General features: G+C 44.9%; 1 protein-coding gene across 4 annotated transcripts in view; it reads left to right on the top strand.

Annotated features, from left to right (window-relative positions):
• NCOA6 (nuclear receptor coactivator 6) overlaps positions 1 to 19,764 on the top strand; it is a 48,018-nt gene extending 28,254 nt beyond the window's left edge. Inside the window, exons 11-16 of one of the 4 annotated variants that reach the window (XM_033075314.1) lie at positions 4,953 to 5,074; positions 5,975 to 8,926; positions 10,423 to 10,491; positions 13,145 to 13,181; positions 16,055 to 16,203; positions 19,164 to 19,764. In XM_033075314.1, coding sequence (XP_032931205.1) covers positions 4,953 to 5,074; positions 5,975 to 8,926; positions 10,423 to 10,491; positions 13,145 to 13,181; positions 16,055 to 16,203; positions 19,164 to 19,210 — 3,376 coding nt within the window. In that variant the 3' untranslated portion in view covers positions 19,211 to 19,764. Of the gene's footprint in view, positions 1 to 4,952; positions 5,075 to 5,974; positions 8,927 to 9,360; positions 10,492 to 13,144; positions 13,182 to 15,735; positions 16,204 to 19,163 lie in introns of those variants that run through there. The other 3 variants (XM_033075315.1, XM_033075316.2, XR_004419631.1) reach the window with 3 other exon arrangements.
• Positions 19,765 to 22,009: the final 2,245 nt, after the last annotated feature.

The following is a 22,009-nucleotide window of genomic DNA, read 5'->3' as shown; positions in this document are numbered from 1 at the left end:
GACAGTTCACTCTCACCCAGCACAGGGTGGTAGCTGCTGCTGCTGTGCCATTATTCTGCTCAAATGGTGAAGGCAGATATGCTTTATTTAATTACCTTTATTTAATTATCTGCAGATGAGCCCATGGGGCATTAACAGGAATCCACCTGATGGTACTTTGGGGGATTGTTTTTCAATCAGGGAAAAATGGGAAAAAATAAAAAAATTGCACAGAAAATTATAACACAGAAATGTCTACATATCGAAATTAAGTTCTTAGAACCAAACAGAAAGGTGGCAATAGCACATGAAGCTCCTGATGTGACTCTGGTTGCACCAGTCTGGCCCTTTTGAATAATCATGTTTTTAACCTGAAGTTTATGCTGCCTTTCCTAGGCACACATGTTCAGTTCAGTGCAAAAAGAAGATGGCATCAAGTACTGAGCAACTGTTCAATATTTAAGCTTTTCCTTTGGTTAGTCAGTATGTAGCCCCAGCCTGCATTTTCTGCAGTGTCAAGATTCCTTATGAAGATGGAATTAATAATCTCGTGGACATTTTAATTGTGGACTGAAAAACTCACATAATCTATAGCAAGTGATCTTTTGTGACAAACATTAATTGGCTTAACTAGTACAAAAATTAAATGCAGAAATGCTGTAAGGTAAAGCAAAGCATGCTACTTTAATAGGCCTTGGAAAAAAGCTTTTCAAGCCTTTCCTGTATAGTTGTATGCAGTCATGGTATGGCTTGTCCGAGTGATCTCAGATTACAGCTGGAGGAGGACACAGTCTGTGGCCAGATGTGGAAACCTGGGCAAAGTAATTTGGTCAGCATCAAGTGTATGGCCAGTCTGCAGCTTTGGGGTGACTTAGAAACCTAACACAGACACCAGTTCCTCCATCCAAATAGATTCCAATAAAACAATGGTAACCACTGCTGTAACAAGTGCCTTGCTGTGGAAGTGACAGAGCATTCAGAGGGAGCAGATGAGTTGGCATCACCTTCTGAAAAACACATCCATTAATCATTAAAGAAAATTCTTCTTATGATTTTGTTTTCATTGGTCTTACTGATGAGCACCCAGCCTCAGTGTGGCCTGGGAGTATCAATAAATGTGTCTACAAAGCTCTTCCTCTGAGCTTGCAAAGCCTTACAAGACTATTTGCTTATTAAAAAGTTTTCACAGTAGAATAAATCTCAATTACAGTTTTTCTAATGAGCTATGACAGCTCAATTCCAGCTCCTAAATAATACTTTGAATCAGATTTTGGTGTAATTAATGAACAAACCAGAATGTTGTTCTGATATGGATGAGCATTTTGGTTCTACGTGCACTATATCAATATTTGATCCTTGCAGAAGCATGAAGAAGGGAGCTGTTCTTACAAAAGTTCCTGAGTTTATTCTCCAGCAAAAAGAGGGAGACTGCAGTGAGAGCTGGCTGTAACACCTTCCTGCCTCCCTAACTCTCAGCTTCCCTCACATCATTGGGCAAGCTCAGCAATTTCCTGCTTTGGAATTGGCAGGAATGAAATCTGATTTGGATCGCTTTCTCCTGCATCAGAGGCATATAGGATGCTTTTAATCTCATCTTCCTCTCTGTCATTCTTCCTCAGAAATTCTAGAATTCAGAGCAGCGGACTTTGTGTGGAAATGCAGCTAATTTGATAAATACACTAAAAAAAAAAATTCTGAGAAATAATAATATAGTAACGAAAGTGAAATAATGTAATATGGATTGCAGTCATGTTGGAATGCAAATGGAATAAGTAGCTATTGAAAGAGTTTATTCAGCTGAGTCTAAAATAGTTTCAAGGGTTTGCTTAATTGAGCAACTTTGCATTGGAATGAAAATGAGAGGACATTTTGGTTGTTTAAAAGTGTTTGCATCTGAACCTGAAGACTGTGGGTAATGAGGTGTAAACTGAGGAACAAGAGGCTAGATGGAAGGGCATTGTGGATAAAACAGGTTGGTTAATTCTATTAAATCCATGTACAAACAAGTAGTTGTTTAGTGTTCTCCTGTGCACAGACCACGAACATCTTGTGCACTGGTAGAACAGAAAGAATCCACTATGGGAGGTCATTCCCAGTGCTGCCACTCAGGTGGCAGTGTCCAGTGCAGATGGTGACAGCTCTGGAGGACAAAGAAGCTTTTCCCAGCCAGACTCAGAGAGTTTCACTGCAGGGCTGGGCTTGCCAGTCCCCTTGCAGAGCTGGGAAATGCCCTCAATCAGCAACAGGGGAGGAGCCTCCCTGGACCCCCAGAGCTGCTGTCCTGGGCTGGGCTGCCTTTGCCATATCTGTCATTTTAGCTTTGCTCTCCTTATGACCAAACTGCCACCTTCTTTGATTTGCTTGGTTTGGATTTTCCTGGAGTTCTCCCTCGCTCTGATGAGGGATTTGTATCTGAAGGTTGTACCTCAGAGTGCAGCTGAGAGAGCAGAAGTACTGCTGATGACAATCCAGACGGTACCTGGTGTGCAGTTGCTCATATATATTTTTTACATCTAGAGCAATAGAAAAGAAAAATAAACATGGAATATTTTGTCCCTCACACAAACATCTTGCTATTCATATTCTGGTTATTTTTAATGAGTGATTGTTGCTAAACATGCCCAGTGAATTTCGGCCACATTTGAGATTCAATTGATGTTTAAATTTTCCGGTAATGGTAGAAGCAGACTTCCCTACCATAGCTGCTCTTTGCTGGCAAACCAGGTTCAGGTCTTCTCTGCCAGATTTGCACAGACCCATCTGCCAAGAGGTGTTTGCTAAGGATGCACTATGCACCAGGTTTGTTTTCTGGGTTAAACCTCTCTGTGCACTGATGCTGTGTATCAGCTTTGAGCTGAACTTTAACTGTAGCATTTTTAATCTCCCACCATTCTAAATAAACAGCAACATTGACAAATTTGAGATTGCATTCACAATTTTAGGCATTCATTCAGTTCACGTAGCTGGCACATGCACCAAAGGCTGCAGCTTTTCTGGGGATTTTGCTGCCAGAGTTTTTGTTCGTGTGTGACTGTTAATATGATGCTCTGGGGCATATCTCTGCATTTCGCCAGTTTTCATGACATTTATCAGTGGAGGCATGTAAGCCTACACCATCTGCACACAAAAATTGGTGGTGTGTTGGATTAGACACAGCATTGCACTCCAGGTGCTTTCCTTGGCAGTACTTGCCCTCAGCAGCAGTGGCTGGAGCAGTTCCATGTTTGCCCTGTTTTCACCTTTCTTCTCTCTTGGTGTATGTTCTCTCCAGTTTTGACCCACAGAGATTCAGGGATTTCCAGTCACATGCGGCCAGGGTGTCTCCATGGGTGTCTACAGCTTTGGGTCAGATGTACAGATGCTAGAAACTGTTATTCTCAAGTAAAATGAATGGGATAGATCTCCCCAACGTTATGTATTTCAAATTCTTACCTTGGTGAAAGTCTTACCCATGGCATTTCTGCGTAATTCTGCCTCTCTTTATTGGAAGTGCACTTTTTTGATGTCTTTAATTTTAGCTTAGAGCTTTTCTTACATAGAACTTCCCGTAACCTTCATATATTCATGAAGATGATAAGCAGTTTAGTTCTTCTACTCTTCATCCCTCTTTGTTATACATCCTCTGATCGTATATTCGTATTGTTCCTCTGACAATATATGCCTCCAGATATACCATATTGTTCTCTATGGAACTTGGGTTTTTTCTAAGTCTGCAAAAGCTGTCTTGACTTAGTTGAAGTATTGGGCACTGAGTCTGGAGAATTTTAAATTGTCCTAGAGAGTCTCCTGGAGCATCAGATTCTTCAGGAGAAGGACTTTGGGGTGCTGATGGATGAAAAACTGAATATGACCCAGCAGTGTGCACTCACAGCCCAGAACCCTGCTGAGTGTTGGGCTGATCCCTCAGTGTGGGCAGCAGGTCTGGGGGGATTCTGCCCCTGTGCCCAATCGAGACCCCACCTGCAGAGCTGCCTCCAGCCCTGAGGCACAAGAAGGACACTCCTTTGGAGAGAGTCCAGAGGAGGCCACAAAGATGCTCCCGGAGCTGGAGTCCTTCTGCTCTGGAGCTTGGTTGGGAAAACTGGGGGTGTTCACCTGGAGAAAAGGATCCAGGGAGAGCTTAGAGCCCCTTCCAGTGCCTAAAAAGGCTCCAAGAGATCTGGAAAGGGACTTTGGAAAAGGGACTGCAGTGACAGGACAAGGGAATGGCTTCCCACTGCCAGAGGGCAGGGTTAGATGGGATATTGGGAAGGAATTGCTCCCTGGCAGGTGGGCAGGCCCTGGCACAGGTTGCCCAGAGAAGCTGTGGCTGCCCCTGGATCCCTGGAAGTGTCCAAGGCCAGGTCGGACAGGGCTTGAAACAGCTTGTGGTAGTGAAAGGTATCCCTGTTCATGGCAGGATGTGTAAGTGTGATCACTTACAGAGCCCCAGTACGGCATAGGTCTGTGTCTCTGGAGGGTGACTGCAATGCCTGAAATGTCAGTGCACTTGTGCTGTGGTGTTAGCAGAGGTTTTGGATACTCTGAGTGAGTCACTTCTGGGTGCATTACTGGAAGAAAAGGTGCTACCATTAAAATAAATTAAAAATGCATCTCCCCATGGGGCTTGCTTATCCATACAGATGTCATAGGAAAGCCTGTTTAGTTTAGTTGAAATATATGTAGCTTTATAATCTGAAATATCCATTGGCATTCTCTTAGTTATAAAGTTCAGATTCACAGTAGAATAAATGTTTTAAGATCAACAGAGCACCAGGCAACTTGTTTCCTTTTCAGTAGTACTTAATGCAGTGACTGTACACAGACCTGGGGTGTGTTTTCCAGCCTGGCAAGCTACATCAGAAGCATTTCAGTGGGTTATTCTAGGTCTGTGGAGAGTGCTAGGAATTAATTACTTGAGGACTTAGTTATAGAAGCAGAAATAAAACACTGATGTAGGGGCTGGATCTTAATTGCAATTATTTTTCTTTCAGTTCTTCAGAATCACGTCCAGCTGGCCTGGAGGAGAGTGATCAGTCGTCGATGTCTGGAGACCAAGGAATGAATTTAGATAAGTCAGGCCCTAAACTCTCAGATTTTACAAGTAGGCCACCAGGTAGTAGGATTTTTCTGTGATTATCTGAATGTAATAACTATAGGAGAGCTTTTAACGTTCTTTGTGACAGTTCTATTTTATTTATGCTATCACACATTCAAGTTCAAACATTTTTTCCTCCTAATAAGTAATTGGTATCATTGTTTAGTGTTTTCTTTGGGCTAGCTCAAAATGAAGAGGTGGTCCCATTCTCATTTATCATCCTGCAGGTATCACACTGAGTATTGTAGCATTATTCAGCAGTAACAGAACTGATAAAAAAGTTGTATTTCTAGCTGTAGCACAGACTGATGTCTTAAAAATTTAACATCGACCAATAGCTGATTTTTTGAGAAGAAACAGTAGTTGTAGTTGGAATGATCCTTTGCATGTAGAGAGGATTAAATCTAAATTGTGCAAGAGGATTTATATTATAAACCACACAGGTGGTTCTTAGTGTGTTTTTCGCCGAGTAACACATGCAGATTCTCCTTTGTACTCAAGAAGATGTCAGGTCTGTGGCAGGTTTGCTGGTCCATGACTCATGGAGGCTGTCAAACTCTGAAGCTAGTTTTAAGGAGTGATAATTAGTGAAAGTCCAATTCTGCATTTGTTAGTAAAAGGAAGCCCACGGGCAGTTGCAAAGACTTGTCAGATGGTGTGAACCTGGGTTGGTAGCTGGTACAATACACTAAGAGATCTCCACTTAAATCTCATGCAAGTCAATATATTAAGTAAAAGTATTTTTATGAATGAAGTAAAATCTTTGGCTTTGTTTGTAAAACCTGTTTTGTTCATGTGGCTCTCATCCAAGATAAACATGCTCCAGGCTCTACTTTCTATCCTATCCTGCTTGTTACAGAAATTCTGCTTCCTCTGATCTTTGGTTGGTTGTAATGCTTTGTCATTCTGTTGCCTTAGGTTATCCATCTCAGCCAGTGGAGCAAAGGCCACTTCAGCAGATGCCACCTCAGCTCATGCCACACACACAGCAGCCCCAGCCCCAGCCACAGCAGCAGCCCCAGGCAGCCTCACAGCAGGGCCAGGCACCCCCCCAGACACCACAGCAGCAGCAGATGATGATGATGCTGATGATGCAGCAGGATCCCAAATCAGTCAGGCTGCCTGTGCCCCAGGGGGTTCACGCCGCCAGGGGGCCCCTGAACCCAGATGCCCAGCGGATGCCGATGCAGCAGAGCGGGAACATGCCAGTGATGGTGAACCTCCAGGGGCCTGGGCCTGTACCTCCATCTCCTGACAAACAGAGGATGGCCCTGCCAGGCAATCCTCCCCTGGGAAATAATGCAAGAAAAATGGTTTATCCAGATAACGTACAGAATCCTTCCAGCTCACCCCTCAGAGAGGTGTCATCAGTATCCTCTCTTCCAGAAGGAGGTGGAGCTGAGGGCCCTCCAGCATCAGGAGCTCAGAATAATGTGACATCTCATTTAGTAGTTTCACAGAACCAGTTAATGATGACAGGATCTAAGCCTGGACCATCCCCACTTTCAGCTGCCCAAGGTGCAAGTCCCCAGCAGCAGTCTAGTTCTCTGTCTAGTGCTCTTACACACCATTTTCCAAATGTTGCTACCCCATCACAAACTTCAAGGCCTAAAACCCCAAACAGAGCTAGCCCAAGGCCATATTACCCTCAGACTCCTAATAACCGTCCACCCAGCACAGAACCCTCAGAAATTAGCCTGTCTCCAGAGAGGCTCAATGCTTCTATTGCTGGTCTGTTCCCTCCCCAGATCAATATTCCTTTACCTCCCAGGCCTAATCTCAATAGAGGATTTGATCAGCAGGGTCTGAATCCCACTACTTTAAAGGCCATTGGACAAGCCCCATCAAATCTCACAATTAACAATCAGTCCAGTTTTACTGCCTCACAGTCACACAAGTTGGAAGGTGTGGTCATTAATTCGGGCAAACAAACCAATGCTGGAGGAACAAAGAGAGCAAGCCCAAGCAATAGTCGAAGGTCCAGTCCTGGATCCAGTAGGAAAACTACACCAAGCCCTGGCAGACAGAATTCAAAAGCAGCTAAATTATCACTGACAACTCAGCAGAATCCATCTCTCTTGCAGAACATGGAATTACAGAGAAATGTGATGGCCAGTTCCTCTTCTTTGCCAACACCCGTGACCACAAGTTTTCAAACTAACTCCATGCTAAATAACCAGAGTCCTGCAGTTTCTGCACCTGCTGTCACTGGCATTCCTGAAGACAATAAGGAGAGCCTTAGTGCGCCTCAAGATACAGAGAGTCAAAGTGCACAAGGTGTCCAAGGTAGCAAGGACCAGCCCAGTATGGAACTGAAAGGTGTCCCTACTTCAGAAATGAAAGTGCTGGTTCCTGAGGAACAGGCAAAAAAAGATGGGCAAGCCTTAGATAGCAGTAAGCTCCCAGTCGTGGAGGAAAGTAAAGCCATGGTATCTCCAGCTATGAGAGAGGCACCAACTTCTCTAAGTCAACTTCTTGACAATTCTGGAGCTCCTAATGTGACCATTAAGCCCCCTGGGCTGACTGGTCTTGAAATGGCACCAGTAGTCCCCACTGGTGAGGAGCTAAAGAAGATAACTGTCATTCCTCCACTGCAGGATTCATCCTTGAACAAGGAGCCATCTAATTCACTTAGCCTGCCTCAAAATAATGAGCCCTGTCCAAATCCAGGGCACCAGGAACTGGGAGAAGTAAATGCAAGCGTGGCACAGACTGTTCCTCCAGTAATGCAGAGGCCTGCTAGCTCTTCTATTTCAGGTCCTTTACCCCCCAACCAGATAACAGTTTTTGTGACTTCCAACCCTATTACATCTGCTGCTAATACATCAGCTCCGTTGCCATCCCACTTGCAATCTGCATTAGTGTCCACTGTTGTCACCATGCCCAACGTGGGGAGCAAAGTGATGGTTTCAGAGGGACAGTCTGCAGCTCAGTCCAACGCCCGGCCACAGTTCATCACACCTGTGTTTATAAACTCATCTTCAATCATCCAAGTGATGAAGGGCTCTCAGTCCAGCACAATTCCAGCAGCCCCCATGACTTCTAACTCGAGCCTGATGCCTCAGTCAGTCGCAGTTGTTGGTCCTTTGCATATCCCACAGAATATCAAGTTTTCCTCTGGGCCCACTCCTCCCAGCACCTCATCCACCAGTCCTGTGTCCAGTGTTCCCACCAGCAGATCAATTGTTCTGAATCCCTTGGCATCTCCTGTCCAACTGCCTTCTTCCACTCCAGCTCCTTCCAGTGTTCCTTCCCAGCTTCCTGCTCAGCAAGCCAAGGACTTCAGCCCAGAGGAGACTTCCCAAGGCACTGGGCCGGGTGAGCAGTGCCCTGTGCCAGCAGCCCAGTCGGGACCTGTTGTTTCCCCTCTGCTTACAAGCAGCCCGGGATCTGGGAACAGACGCAGTCCTGTTTCATCCAGCAAGGGAAAGGGAAAGGTAGACAAGATTGGCCAGCTCCTGCTGACTAAAGCTTGCAAGAAGGTCACTGGCTCCCTAGAGAAAGGGGAAGAGCAGTATGCTTTGGATGGAGAAACAGAAGGTCAGGGACTAGAAACGCCGGTTCCAAATAGTTTGGGAACAGAGCAATCACCAGCAGAACTCGATAACAAAAGCGGGACACCTCCAGCACCCAGTCTTACAAAACAGAACACTTCTGGGCCCGGCAGCTCGAGCCTCAGCCCCGCGGCGGCCGCTCCCTCCTGCGCGTCCCCGGGCGCGGCCCCTCCGGCCGGAGCTCTCCCGGCAGCCGCGGAGCCCGGCTCCGGCAACAGCGGCAGCGGCAGCACCCCCGGCGGGGGCCCGGAGCCGAGCGGCAGCGCAGGGCCCGAGGAGAAGCCCGCAGCACCCCCGGAGCTGCTGCAGAGCGCAGGTGAGTGCGGGGCAGCGAGGTGCGGAGGGACCAAGGTGGCTCCGGGACATCCCAGGGGCTGCTCTCCCGGCGCTGCAGCCGAGGCTGACAGGGCTTTTGCGTTTCCAACAGCTGAGTGATACACTTGTATTCGCCAAGATTCGAGTTCCAGATTTTTATTTCACTTTACATTTACTGCTTCAGTAGGGTATTTGTCATGAGCATATGATTCTGTAACTTCATGCAGCTGTTGGAAGCAAGGAGGAAAAGTGGATGTATCAGTAATGACAAATATTTAGGGTCCCTTTTATACTGGCAGATGTGCTGGTGTTCTGCTTTGGTCTTGCTACAGTCTTTTTATTTTGTAAATTATTTCAATTTATTGACTTAATTATGATATTTTGAATTAATCCTAATAATACTATTTCCCTCTCTGAATAACCTTCATCCTCTAGGGAAATTGCTGAATAACCTCCAGAACAGAAGAAGAAAACAACCCACACCAAACCCCAGGTTGCCTAGGGAGAAACATAAATGCTCATTTCAGAGAAATTAATGAAAAAGTTAACTGCATTCAGTTTGCAAACATCTGAGCTTTGCTGTTTTAATTTGAGCATCTGGCAGACTTGATATACGACATTGATGCTATTTCTTCATGCCAATTCTAATTTATTGAATCTGGTGTGGATATAAACCTTTCACTCTTGAAGTGAGCTGAGTATTATGCTTTTCAACATGAATTCGTCACAGAAGATAAAATCATGGATGATAAAATCCACAGAAATCAGGGGAATTGGCTGAAAACTTCAGCCTCAGTGTGACTTTCCCTCTGGCTGTTGGATGTTGTAGCTGTATGCCACTGGAAAATGGAAGCTTCCTTTGAGCTTCACAGAAGGAATTCTGGCTTTCTAGGAAGCGATAGTCTTTAAGCAGGAATGTTAAACTTTCTGTCTTCCTGTTCTGTGTTAAGTTCACTATCACAAAGAAGGCTAGAAAGCACTAGCCCAATAAAAATTATTTTCCCATCTGATTTTTTTACTTGGCAACCTAAAGTCATCACCTTACTGCCAAAGGCTTTCAAGGCCAACTCTGGATCATATTGTGCACTTTAATTGAAAGAGTGAGGGCACTGATTCATTAAAAATATACTATTTTCCCCCAGAATCTCTGTTGAGATGAACAATAAAAAAAGGAAAGTAATTATTGAAATGCTAGGATTTCCTTTAATGTTACACTCTGCTGAAAAACTGTTACCTTTAAAAATGTTGTTTATACTTCATTTCATCACTCATTCTAGTTTGAGAAAACTTGCTTGGGATAGTTTTGTCAAAGTTTGTTTTAAGGGGGAGGTGTGTGTGGTGGGAGGGAAATAGAGGGTAGATTAAAAATATTGCATCTGTAAAGGGCAAAGTGCAGTCACCTGGGAGAGAGAGCATTTTGTACCAGTCTGATCACACAACAGGAACTCCTTTACTCCTTTTGACAATAATGTTTTTTTTCCTCCACTTTTATTCTAGCATCCTCTCAACATTTAACACAGAAAAAAAGTTCAGTTGCAACATCAGAAAGTACTGTTCAAAGAACAGGTAAATTTTCCTTTGGAAAAGCAGAATAGAGGTGAAATAAGTCCTTTATGTTTGGAACTGAAAATGTATTTGTTTGAATGCATATTCAGTGGTCACTAACACACTGGGTATTTTGAGGGTTGGGTAGGGCTTTTATTTTTATTTGTGCTTTTGGGACTGTTTTTCTTTGCCAGTTATGTTGAGCTTTGGAAGTCTCCAAAGCCTTGTGGGAGATTCAGGATTGGGTCAAGTAAAAAATGAAAAAAATCCTCAAAGAAAATTTTAGATATTCAGTGATAAATTGGAGGGACTGGATTTTTAACAATACATTATGTTTGAATTTGGAAGTTCTATGCAGAGCTAATCAGAGCAGTATTTCTTTCATTGTATCCTTCTGAATATAGAAAAATGTTCACACCATGCTGGTAGTGTGTTTTAGAGTTATAATCCTTTTTTTTTGTGTTCAACTTTTAATGCCCCCCAGCAGTGTTTCAGGATGGAGCCCCGGCAGATGGCTTTATGGTGTTGCCATCTATTGTCATGGTGTTTCACCATCAATTCATGGGTGTTTAAAAAAAGTACACTAATTTCACGAATACAAGCCGCACAGATTATAAGCCGCATCGCCGGGTGTTGGCAAACATTTCGTTCTTTGTCCATAAATAAGCCGAACCCAATTATGAGCCGCTCTGTCATTCGCAGCGAGGACCCGCGTGCAACAAAGTTGCCAAATAGTAACAGAATCACGGGATTGCAGGGTTTACTGGCTCAGGTCGGGCTGTGAGGGCTCAGCCCACTTGGGGCTGGGCCAGATGGCCCAGCTCGGCGCTGCTGCTCGGCGGGGCCGCTTGGGGCCGGCTGCCGCCGCCACTGGGCTCACTTGCCCCGGCCCGGCGCTACCCCGCAGTGGCAGCGGGGCACGGAGCCCACTGGCACCTGCGGCGGTGGTGGGAGGCGGGGATGGAGCCCACTGGCACCTGCGGCGGTGGTGGGAGGTGGGGATGGAGCCCCCCCGCTCCTGCGGCGGCGGGAGGGGATGGGAGCCCGCTGGCACCCATGGCGGCAGCGGCAGGCAGGGACGGGAGCTCCCTGCCTCCCTCCCGAGCCACAGGGACGGCAGCACGGAGCCCCAGCCTCCCCCAGGCTGCGGGAGAGGAGGGAAGGAGGGAGCTCCCCTGCCTCCCTCCCCATCCTGCACTGCTAGCAGGCATCCCGGCTCCACCCACTGTGCAACAGAGTAACCAATGTGTAACAATCGCGTTGGAAATGTCAGAAAATTATTCACATATTAACCGCTCCGGAGTGTTAGCCACATTTCCGGTGTGGGAGCAAAATTTTATTCAAAATGGTGCGGCTTGTATTCGTGAAATTACTGTAATTCCCTGGTTGAGTAGGAAAAACAGATAGATGTGGGCTTGCTTATGGGAAATGCCACTCTCCATCCATTTGCCATCTCTAATCTGATTACAAATAGGGTTTTCAGAAAGTAAAAATCGTATGAAATTGTTTTCTTTGAATTTCCACTAAGACAAAGGTGGTCATACACCCTTGTTTTTTCACACCCAACTCATAGCTCTGTGCTGCTGTGACTGTACTGGGGGTTCCTGCTAGGCGAAGCGCTGATGCTATCCATTTTTTTGCTGTTGGTTTTTTGAGTGGGAAGAAAGGTGACTCCTTTCATTGTTTAGTCTGTTCTTCCACCTTAGTCTGGTCCTGCCAAGACCAGATGATGCTATATCCATTTACACCAAAGAGGCTGACGTTCCAACACTGCAAATTCATCCTAAGAGGACATTACCCATTCTCTTACTTTTTTTAATGTCTCTATTATTCATTGTGCACACTATAGCAAACTTTGGGGCCTAAATTGCTGTCAAAGGCAAAGCCCCAGTTGGTGTCCCGCTGGCCCCAAGTTTGATGGGGGAATTGAGCTGGACAATGGGACAAAGCACAGGGAGTTCATCCATGACATTGCAATGGTAATCCCTAAATCTCTGGCAGCTTCTCATGAGAGGGCCTGTGTTTAGGTGTAGGTCTTCCCTTTTAACAAAGGGTACAGTGGATACAGAGAGAATTAAAGGACAGACAGTAAAAAGACTTGACATTCTATGTGTTGAAAAGGAGACCTGTTTGCTGAGGTGAAGATTCCAAAGGAAACCTGACCTGTATGTACAAAATCACTGAGAGAGAAAACAGGTCAGACTTCTCTTTGTATCATCTCCCCTGAGATATTTTCCAATTCTGTACAAGTGCAATTGGGCTTCAGAAATTTGTCATTAGGAGATACTGCCGTGAGAGGCAAAGGCAAATTTTTACACACACAATAGAGCCAGATGGGTACTTTCAAGGTTTAAAAATTAATAAAACCTAGAAGGTTCGGTAGAAATAAGCTGTCTAAAATGGAAGTTTAAAAAGGGAGAAGAGTGTAGCCAGGGAGTTTCTCTACAGTTTTCTTTTGCAGGGCTTTAATTTTTCCCTGTCTTACCTGACTGCAGTGTCCTGAAGGCTGTAATCAGACCAAGCACTTGGCCAATGTAGTATTTTGGCTTGCTTTACTTTGAGAGAAGCTTATCCTTGAGATCTAATATGTGATAGAATAATGTGAGCTAGTCATGCCTTGACAGCAGGTATGTACCTCTACAGCAGACTTTAAAATTATCTTTTTCTTTTGTAGAACTTGAGACAAATGCTGCAGTAGTTGCTGGTCAAAGGTAAGGAGATAGTCTGTAGATTCAGAGTAGATGTAGCTTTTGTGGGAGGAAGTCTCTTTCTCTTTGCTTAATTGCTCAACTTCTGTTACTGCTTTTCATTTTCTTGGCCGTATCCTTTCTTTCCTGCTAAGAAATCAAGCCAGTTGAATGTTCTAAACCATTACTGAAATGCAATGAATATAAGGTAACCTTTTCCTTAGTCTGTGCTTTGGGCAATGTTTCCTCTCATCCTTTCAGGCCTGGATGTTTCATGTCCTGGATGGATCTTAAATGTTGCACAACAAATCAAAACTAACCCCCCAAAGCCTGCAGCTTAGCTGTTGTGTGAATTTTTGTTTTCTGAAAGGAAGTCTTTCGAAAGTTTGTTATTCTGCCTTGAGGATTGTTTTCAACTGTTTTCAACAGTTTTCCTCTTTATTACCACTCTGCCAAAACTTGATAAGAAAGTCTGGTAGAAACTTCATGTTGTCCTGGTTAAGACATTCGGTAATTAAAAGATATTATTGCAAATGGTTGTGTTCTGTCAGAAGAAAATACAGTTTCCAAGATCTACTTGGAAGATTCTAAACACCCCAGGCTGTCACTCAGCTGGCAGTGAGAATCCCTGGGGAGGTTTTTGGCTAACGGTGCTGGCACAGCCAGCTGGGTTTTGGGCACTGCCCTCATGGGTGGAGTGACCCCCCCAGGCCAGGGCAAGAGGGGCAGCCCCTTGTTGGGTTCTTCAGGAGATGAGGCAGTGCCTTCCTTTGAGAGAGAGGGAATGCATTTCCTTAGATCAGGAATGACTCTGAATGAAATATTTCACTGTATTTATCTTCATTTGGATTGGCATCTTTTAAAGACAAGCTGAAATTTTACAGTGAGTTTTCTTCAGGGTAGAATTTTAATGAAAAGCTGAAGGTGGGACATTGGCAGCTTAGCAGATTCTTGAAATGAAGTGTCCTTGTGTGACCATCTCCAAATTCACACAGCACATCAGATTAATACAAGGGCATTCTCAGGGCTTTTTCTGATTGATGTTCTTCTAAGCAAGACAGGAAAAGAAGGAAAGTTTACAGACAGACTGGGTCTGGTGATGGCTGGTACAAAGCGGGCAGCTTTGGGCTCCTGGAGTCAAAGCGTACAGGACAAACCTTGATAGAAACACAGATGGTTTGTGTGGGAAGAGACCTTAAAATTACCTTCATTCCACCTCCTGCCATGGGCAGGGTCACCTTCTAGTATCCCGGGTTGCTCCAAGCCCAGTCCAATCTGACCTTGAACACATCCAGGGATGGGGCAGCCACAGCTACTCTGGGTACCCTGTGCCAATTTCTCCCTAATATCTAATCTAAACCTCTTCTCATTTAAAGCCATTAAAAACCTTTAAAACCTTAGGGGAACCTTGCAACCCATAAACCACTAGAAATATTTTCACTTGGAGTAACTTGATTTCCTCCTATAAAAGTAGGGAAGTGACGGGCTGGTTCCTATGAGAAAATCCCAGCTCTGGATTTAGTCACTAGAATCTGTAAAAATTATTTGTACTAAGTGAACTTCAGGTGCTGAGGTCTGTTTGCTTCCCTCTGGGGGTCCTCTAAGGTAGGTGACTGCTGTTCAGCTGCCCCAGTTCCATAGGAGAAGACCGCTTTGAGACTGTTTGGGGGATCCACTTTATAGATGGCCCATAATAGTCCCTTCTGGGGAAATAGATTTCAGTTATTTATTTTGTATCTGAGGTAATCTACAATCCATAGTCTCCTCTGCTGTGTTTCCTACCTTGATAATGTTTGTCTCTCCTTCCATTGAGAAACTGTTTTATTTAAGGTTTCTGTTAAGAACCCTAAAGTTTGTGTGATTTGAGTCCTTCCCCTCAAAGCAGGACTTGTCTGAGGGTGACACTGCAGTGAGACCTCTGTCACACACAGATCACCCTGTGCTGGGTCTTCACTCCAGTCTCTGATTCAGGCACCCTGTCCTGAAATCCTGCAGGGTGTCACTTAAAGGGCCTGAAATGAGCTTTCTTCTTTTCCATTATCAGCAGAATAATTTATTTAGTTAATTACTTAACTTTGAACTCACAGAAGAGAAGTTTAGTTCAAACTTCTGGAACTGCTTAGTCACCAGAAATTGTCTGGCAATAATGCATTAAGGAGAAAATATCCAAAGCTCAGGATGACAGGGCTAAGAGAGATAAAATAAAAGAGGAATTTAATTACAAAATGCAGCATTCCCTTTATTGTCTCAGTGGCAAGAAACAGATTTCCACGGTACCTAAAATGATTATTTTATAGCAGAAGAAGCTTTCTGTTGCAAAAAAAACCAAACAGACAAAAAAACCCAAAATACCAAAACAAACAAAAATTTTTTTTTACTTCAAGGTTTAAAACTTGAAGAAAGTTTTTTAAAACTCTTTTTTTAATATGTGAAGAAATCACTTAGATCAATGGAGTAAATCTTTGTAGCAAACCCGAGCTGGCACACTCCCTGAAGAGTTCCTGATGTTCATCTGCAATTTCAATTCTGTATCCCCATACTGCAGCAGTCTCTAATGTAACCTGTTTGCTTTTCCTAGACTTCAGTAATGGTGGCACCTGTGGAAAACAGAGCAGACAATTTATAATGCATCTAATTTATTGGTCTTCTAATGTTGAAAATATTCTCTTTGAGGACTTCTCAATTCTGTACCCTCTGATAATTTTTGATAGAAATGGACTATACTCAGGTCATTCTTCATCTGATAGAACTTCTGGTATCTCTAGCGTTTCATATCTTCAGTGCTAATAGTCCGGAACTGGTACCTGTGTCGGGCCATCCTCCAGCTTGTCTGACTTGCATAGAAAAACATAATTCTTCTCACACTTCATCAGAAATATTTTGTCCCACTTTATTAGTAATGAGACAAAAGAGAATTGTGAAAAGTCTAAAACTCCAAGTAGAAGAAATTCAAGAACAGAGGATTCTGCCGCTTCACAGGAAACTGTAGAGAACGGGCAGCGCAAGAGATCCTCGCGACCCGCGTCCACGTCCAGCACAGCTAAAGGTAACATGTACAGCCACCCTTCCTGGGGAGAGGGCAGCTTCTAACCTGCTTCCCTGGGTGTTTGCCCTGGCAGTAGCTGCCTCGTTATACTGGTTTGCAGCTCGTGCATCTTGGGTGCTTTATCTCTAGTTTCAAGGATTTAGCCACAGGTTGGTGTTGAAGCGTTTCTCGACGTCTGCACTGGCAGTAAATCCTGTATGAATTCCTCTTTGGTACATCTGTGGAACTTGTTTTCTGCAGCACTCACCACTGTAGTGCTCAGCACCTTGCCTAGTTGAATTGTCTTGACAGAAATATGTTGCTGTTGGAAGGACCATACACAGATCAAAAAGTGACATTTTCCTTTTCCTGAAGCCCGAAAGACACAAGAATTAAGTCTTCCCAAGTGCACGGTCAGCTCTTGCCAAGTCAAATGCCATGGTTCAGGCACGCTCCAGAGGTGCTGAGGTGGCAGCCAGGAGTATCAGGGTGTGCTGTGTGCTAGCACAGAGCCTCAGCTCTGCTTCTCAACATCTGAACTCCTGAAGTTATTAACCCATGGCATTAGCAGGTGCTGACATACCTTACTCGTACCCAGGTCACAGTCTTTAATAATTACGCAGCATTTGTTGTGATATGCACAGCCTAGTGCCAGGCTGAAGCTAATTCTGTCAGCTTCTTGTGTTTAAGGGTCAGAAAAATGCTGATGGACCAAAGTTATGCAAGAGTAGAGAGAGACCATGAAGAGGCAACATTCGACCACTATTTTAAAGATAATATACAGAACAAAGAGGTATTAATATCAAATGATTATAAAAGGAAGTCAAGTTGAATTCAGCCACCATTTCCATACTGGAGGTACTAAAGTGTGATGGTAAGAATATTGTGTTTTCAGAGTTTCAGAGAAGCATTCCAGCTTTATGTCATTGTGCAATGACTCCCAAAGATTACACAGGGGACCTATATGTTCTGCACTTTTGTGACTGCTGAATTTAATTACCTTTACTTCTTGTGGCAGGACTGTGCAGAAGACTCTGAATCTGTATTGTAAAAATAAATTCTCTTTCATGATTGTGAAAAAAAGTTTGAAAAATGTGAAGCCAGTATAAAATCCCTGCCTGTGTTTGAGGGGATCTGGAGCGTGTGACCTGCCCCACAGGCTGTACTGGGTAAACCTAAAGATGACAACCAGTGACATGTCAAAGTCTGAAAATGGGGGAATGGGAAAGTGCATCAAATTTAAATAATACCAAAACTCTCACAGGGGTTTGTGCTGACTGTGGAATTTGTTTACCTCTGTAAATAATGCCCTTGGTTTTAAATAATGCTTCTGGAGCTGCCGCAGTGTCCAAGGGCTTTGTTGGATACTTGGGTGCAGTAGACACCTGGCTGTGCTGCCTTACTGCGAGCACACAGCTGCTCCCCAGCTGTGGAGAATGAGCCAAACCAGGTGCTCTGGGGCAGAGGACAGGCTACACTTTAGGTGGCCACAGGAGAGTCACCTGCTTTACCACCTGTGCCTGCTCTGTTGTACATTTTTGTTAGTAAATCAGAGCTTAATTATTCTGGTTTATTTGCGCCTGTCCTCATTATGTTATCTGTGTCCTGAGAAACCCCCTAATCCATGGTAAAAGGAATGTGAGGCTGGGAGGAGTTATCTTGAGATAGAGACTGTTTAAAGTCATTATTAGGGAAAAAAGTCAGCAGGGAGAGAGAAGCAGATTTTGACCAGCTAGAGTAGGAACTTGCTTGTTAACGCTCAGGAAGGAGGAGGCAGGAGGGTCACTGTGAGAGGAGAGAAGAGAAAATAAAAGAAGAGCACAGAGGGAGGGTCAGCCCTGTCCATGTGTGTCCAGCACACTCTGGAGTGCAGGGTTTGGGGAGGTGCTGGTGATGCTCCCAAGGGACTGAGACAGGTGAACACTGCTGGTCCACTCCTCCCAAACACGGAGCCTTTCAGCAGCAACAAGGGCAGCACCAGCTGCTGCTGGAGCCACTTGAAAGTCAGCCCTGCTGCTTGGAGGGCTCCAGGCTGGAGTCGAGCCTGTGAAGAGGTTTCACTTCTGAAAATTGGTACTGTACTGGTGTTTTCCCTTTTTGGAGTACTTTTCCAGCAAGGGCTGCTTTTAGCATTTACTGTAGCTTTGAGTTTGTTAAATTTCAAAATGTTGATTGTGTTTTCTAATTCCACATGTAACAGCTGTGGAGTTATACTGCTGCTGTTCTAATTTTAGATGGACTTGGAAATTTTTTTCCCTTTTGACTCTTAAAATGCACACAGCTGCAATAGTTTTTGGAAAACATTATGAAGAGCCAAAGAGACATTGCCAACGTTTAAAATCACATTTTTAAAAAGATCTAAAGATGCAAATGGCCTTGGTCCTTACTCTTTTTTTTGTTTTGAAATGGAAACTTAGTGCCTTGGTAAGTGCACTGGACATGTCATCTGCTGTCGCCGTGGCCCTGCAGGTGTCAACATTTGTGTCTTTTTGCATCAGCTGTGTTCCTGTGACTTGGTGTACACTGCAGAGACTTGTTTTCTAATGGCTTTCTAGGAGCTCAGACAACTGGGCTGTTAACTGGCATGGCAGGCTCCAAAACACCTCTGCAGTGGTTGTGTGGCACCATCTCCATGGCTGTGCTTCCTTCTGGGATGTGGCTCCCCTGTGCCGAGTGGGGACAGCACACAGGGGACAGTTACCAATATTTGGCTCTTCTTTCAAAGGCTGTTCTGTTAAGTTTGCATAAATGTGCAGCTGACACCGCTGGTGCCCGGAGAGCGGCTCGGGGCCCTCGTGTGTGTCAGGCTGGCCCAGGGGTGCCACAGCTGCTCAGGAGTCAGTCCTGGTGCTGGGGAAATCCTGCTCTCCAGAGCTTTCCACTCTGGTGTGAGTTTGGAAAAGTGACAGGGCAATCTGTGCCCCTCTGGGGAATGGCTTACCGACTGCGCATCCATGCTTGTTTTCTTCTCTTGATTTCAGAAACGAGTGCCAGTGCAATGCAGTCAAAAAGAAGAAAATCCAAGTAAATTACTGCATGGAAACATGAGACTTGTAAATGAGTGTGAATTTACCAATAGCAATTTTGAGCTGTGATTTTTCTTTTTTAAATAAAATTCTGTACAGTAAGTCATTTTAATATTATACTGTTCCCAATAAATGATTTTTTTTTCTAAAAAACAGATAAATAGATATAAAAACTGGGTTCTTCTAATACCCCCTGGATTTGCAAAGTGAAGTCAGGGTTAGCACATTAGGGTAATGTGTTTGTATGAAATGGAAGGGGAGGGGAAGACAATTGTAAATTTATTTGTTTCCACTTTTCATAAACAATTTAGAATACAGGGTTGTCATTTTTAGGTATTAAAATAATGTAATGTGCTCTTGTTTAAGTACTGTATGTGAATAGCAGTCAGAGGGTTTATAAACAAACCTCATGTTGTTTGGAAATGTAAATAATTTTATTATATAGTAGATCTGATGTATTTGTTGTAGAAATGGACCAGTGAAACAAAAAATAAATTTAAGGGTTTGTATAATGTGGAATCCTTCATGCTCTAAATAAATGTTATTGTCCTATAAATTGGGTTGAATTATTATTAGCAACAACAGCAGCATCATTCCAAACAGGAGGATTGGAGGGATTATTTAGAGCTCTGGGCCTGCAAGCTCCTTATATGTAGCTTCAGCAAGGAATTTGTTTAACCACAAACAAATTAACTGATGCAGCTGTTCCTGCAAAGCAAGGGAGGATGGGAAGGGCACCGTGCTGCCCCTGGGGCTGTGCAGAGCAGAGGAGCCCCAGCATCCTGGCTCCCCACATGGAACAGGCAGGGAAAAGGCCCAATTTCAGGGGGTAAAGGCTCCTGCTAGGCAGCCTGGCTGGCGTCCCTTGATTTGGAGAACTCTGCTGCCATCAGCCCTGGGGCTGGGATGTGCTGCCATGGAAAGTCGCTCAGGCTCGCTGCTCCTGGGAGCTCTGTGCACACACACTGCCACCTCTTTCTTACTGAATTTAAAAAATATGTATCTCAAAATGCTGATTAAATATAAATTGTTATTAAATAGAAGTTGTCAGCTTTTATAATCACAGAAATTAGTTATCTGTGCACAAGGTAACAGGCACAGAGTGAGGCCGATGTCAGAATCACTGGGGTTGGAAAAGTCCTTTAAAACCATCAAGTCCATCTGTTCCCCTAGCACTGCCAAGGCCAACACTAATCCATGTCCCCAAGTGCAGCATCCACACTTATTTAAAATCCCTCTAGGGATGGGGACTCCATCATTGTCCTGGAAAGCTTGACAACCCCTTCCATGAAGAAATTTTCCCCAATATCCAACCTGAACCTCCCCAGGTGCAACTTGAGGCCATTTCCTGTCATTCTGTCCCTTGTTCCCTGGGAGCAGAGGCCGACCCCACCCAGCTCCACCCTCCTGTCTGGGAATCATGGAGAGTGAATGTTCCCCCCCCGAGTCCTCCCAGCTCTCTCAGCTGCTCCTGGTGCTCCAGCCCCTTCCCCAGCGCCATTCCCATCTCTGGATGTGCTCCAGCCCCTCAATGCCTTCCTTGCCATGAGGTGCCCAAAACTGTCCCAGGATTTGAGGTGCCTCAGCAGTGTTCAGCACAGGGGACAGTCACTGCCTTGGTCCTGCAGCCACACCAGGGCTGGTACAGGCCAGGTGCCCCTGGCCTCTTGCCTGCCTGGGCACACCAGGCTCTTGTTTAGCTGCTGTCACCAACACTCCTAAGGCATCCTTCCACCAGGCATCTTCCCAGGCACTCTGCAGTGCCTCCATCCTCCCGCCAGAGCGTGGCTGTTCCATGTCCCAGCACAGGCACAGCTGCTGTGGGTATGGGAGCTCCCATACCTTTGCTGGGCTCTCTGGTGGGGCTCACCCTGCTCCACACTTGGCCTTGCCACTCCTGTTGCTTCTCAGGTAGGGTGGGAAGTTTTAGAGAATGAGGATGAGGTCCATGAAACTGGAAGGTCTTCACAGAAAAGGTCCACATACTGATAAACCAGGGAAAGAGAGGGGATATCCTTCAGTTTGTGGGAAATACCACACTGTGAGGAGCAGACAAGCTTGAGGCCAGGGTTACCATTTACAGGGACATGGACCTTGGAAAGATGAACTGCAAGGCCCTACCACTGGAAAGGAGCCTTGGAAGGAGAAAAGGGCCCCGTACTGGTCCCCTGAGCAGTGCTGGACTTCAGAGCAGGTCACAGCCAGAGAGGAGAGCTGAGCCAGGCTGTGGGCAGGGAGGGCAGCCCATGGGGCAGGGAAGTGATTGCCCTCCCTTTGTATTTGGGGATCTGGAATGTTATCACCTGGTTTCCACATCCCACCCGGGCTAGAACACCTGGCCAAAAGGAGATATTGAGGGAGATGGGCTTCATCACCCTTTCATGCTCTGGAAAAGATGGAACCAGGATTTTATAGAGATGCGAGGTGGGAGAAAGGGACAGACACCACCAGGGGAAATAGAAAGAGAGGAGGTTCTGACTGAGCAGAAGAAACTATTCCCCCAGGATGCAGTGGCAGGAACTCTCTCTTTGGAGAATTTCAGTCATTTGCTGTACAAAGCCTGTGGTCTGAATTCAGTATTTACCCTGCTGTGAGCAGGATGTTGGACCAGACCTCCTGAGCACCATCCATCCCAAATAACCCTAGGCTTTATCTCCCAGATGTCAAATTTGGTTTTCCCATAAGAAGGTTTATCAAAGCTATGAAAGTTCACTCCCAGCTATTTTCTTCATTCCCATTATCTAATCTAACATGTCTTTGAAGTGCTTTTCCAGGCAGCTGGGGGTCATGGGTGTCTCCTC

This window comes from Catharus ustulatus, chromosome 17 (genome assembly GCF_009819885.2).
Source record: "Catharus ustulatus isolate bCatUst1 chromosome 17, bCatUst1.pri.v2, whole genome shotgun sequence".
Lineage (NCBI taxonomy): Eukaryota > Metazoa > Chordata > Aves > Passeriformes > Turdidae > Catharus > Catharus ustulatus.
Note: the sequence above shows the minus strand (reverse complement) of the source record. Positions and strands in the feature narration are given on the sequence as shown.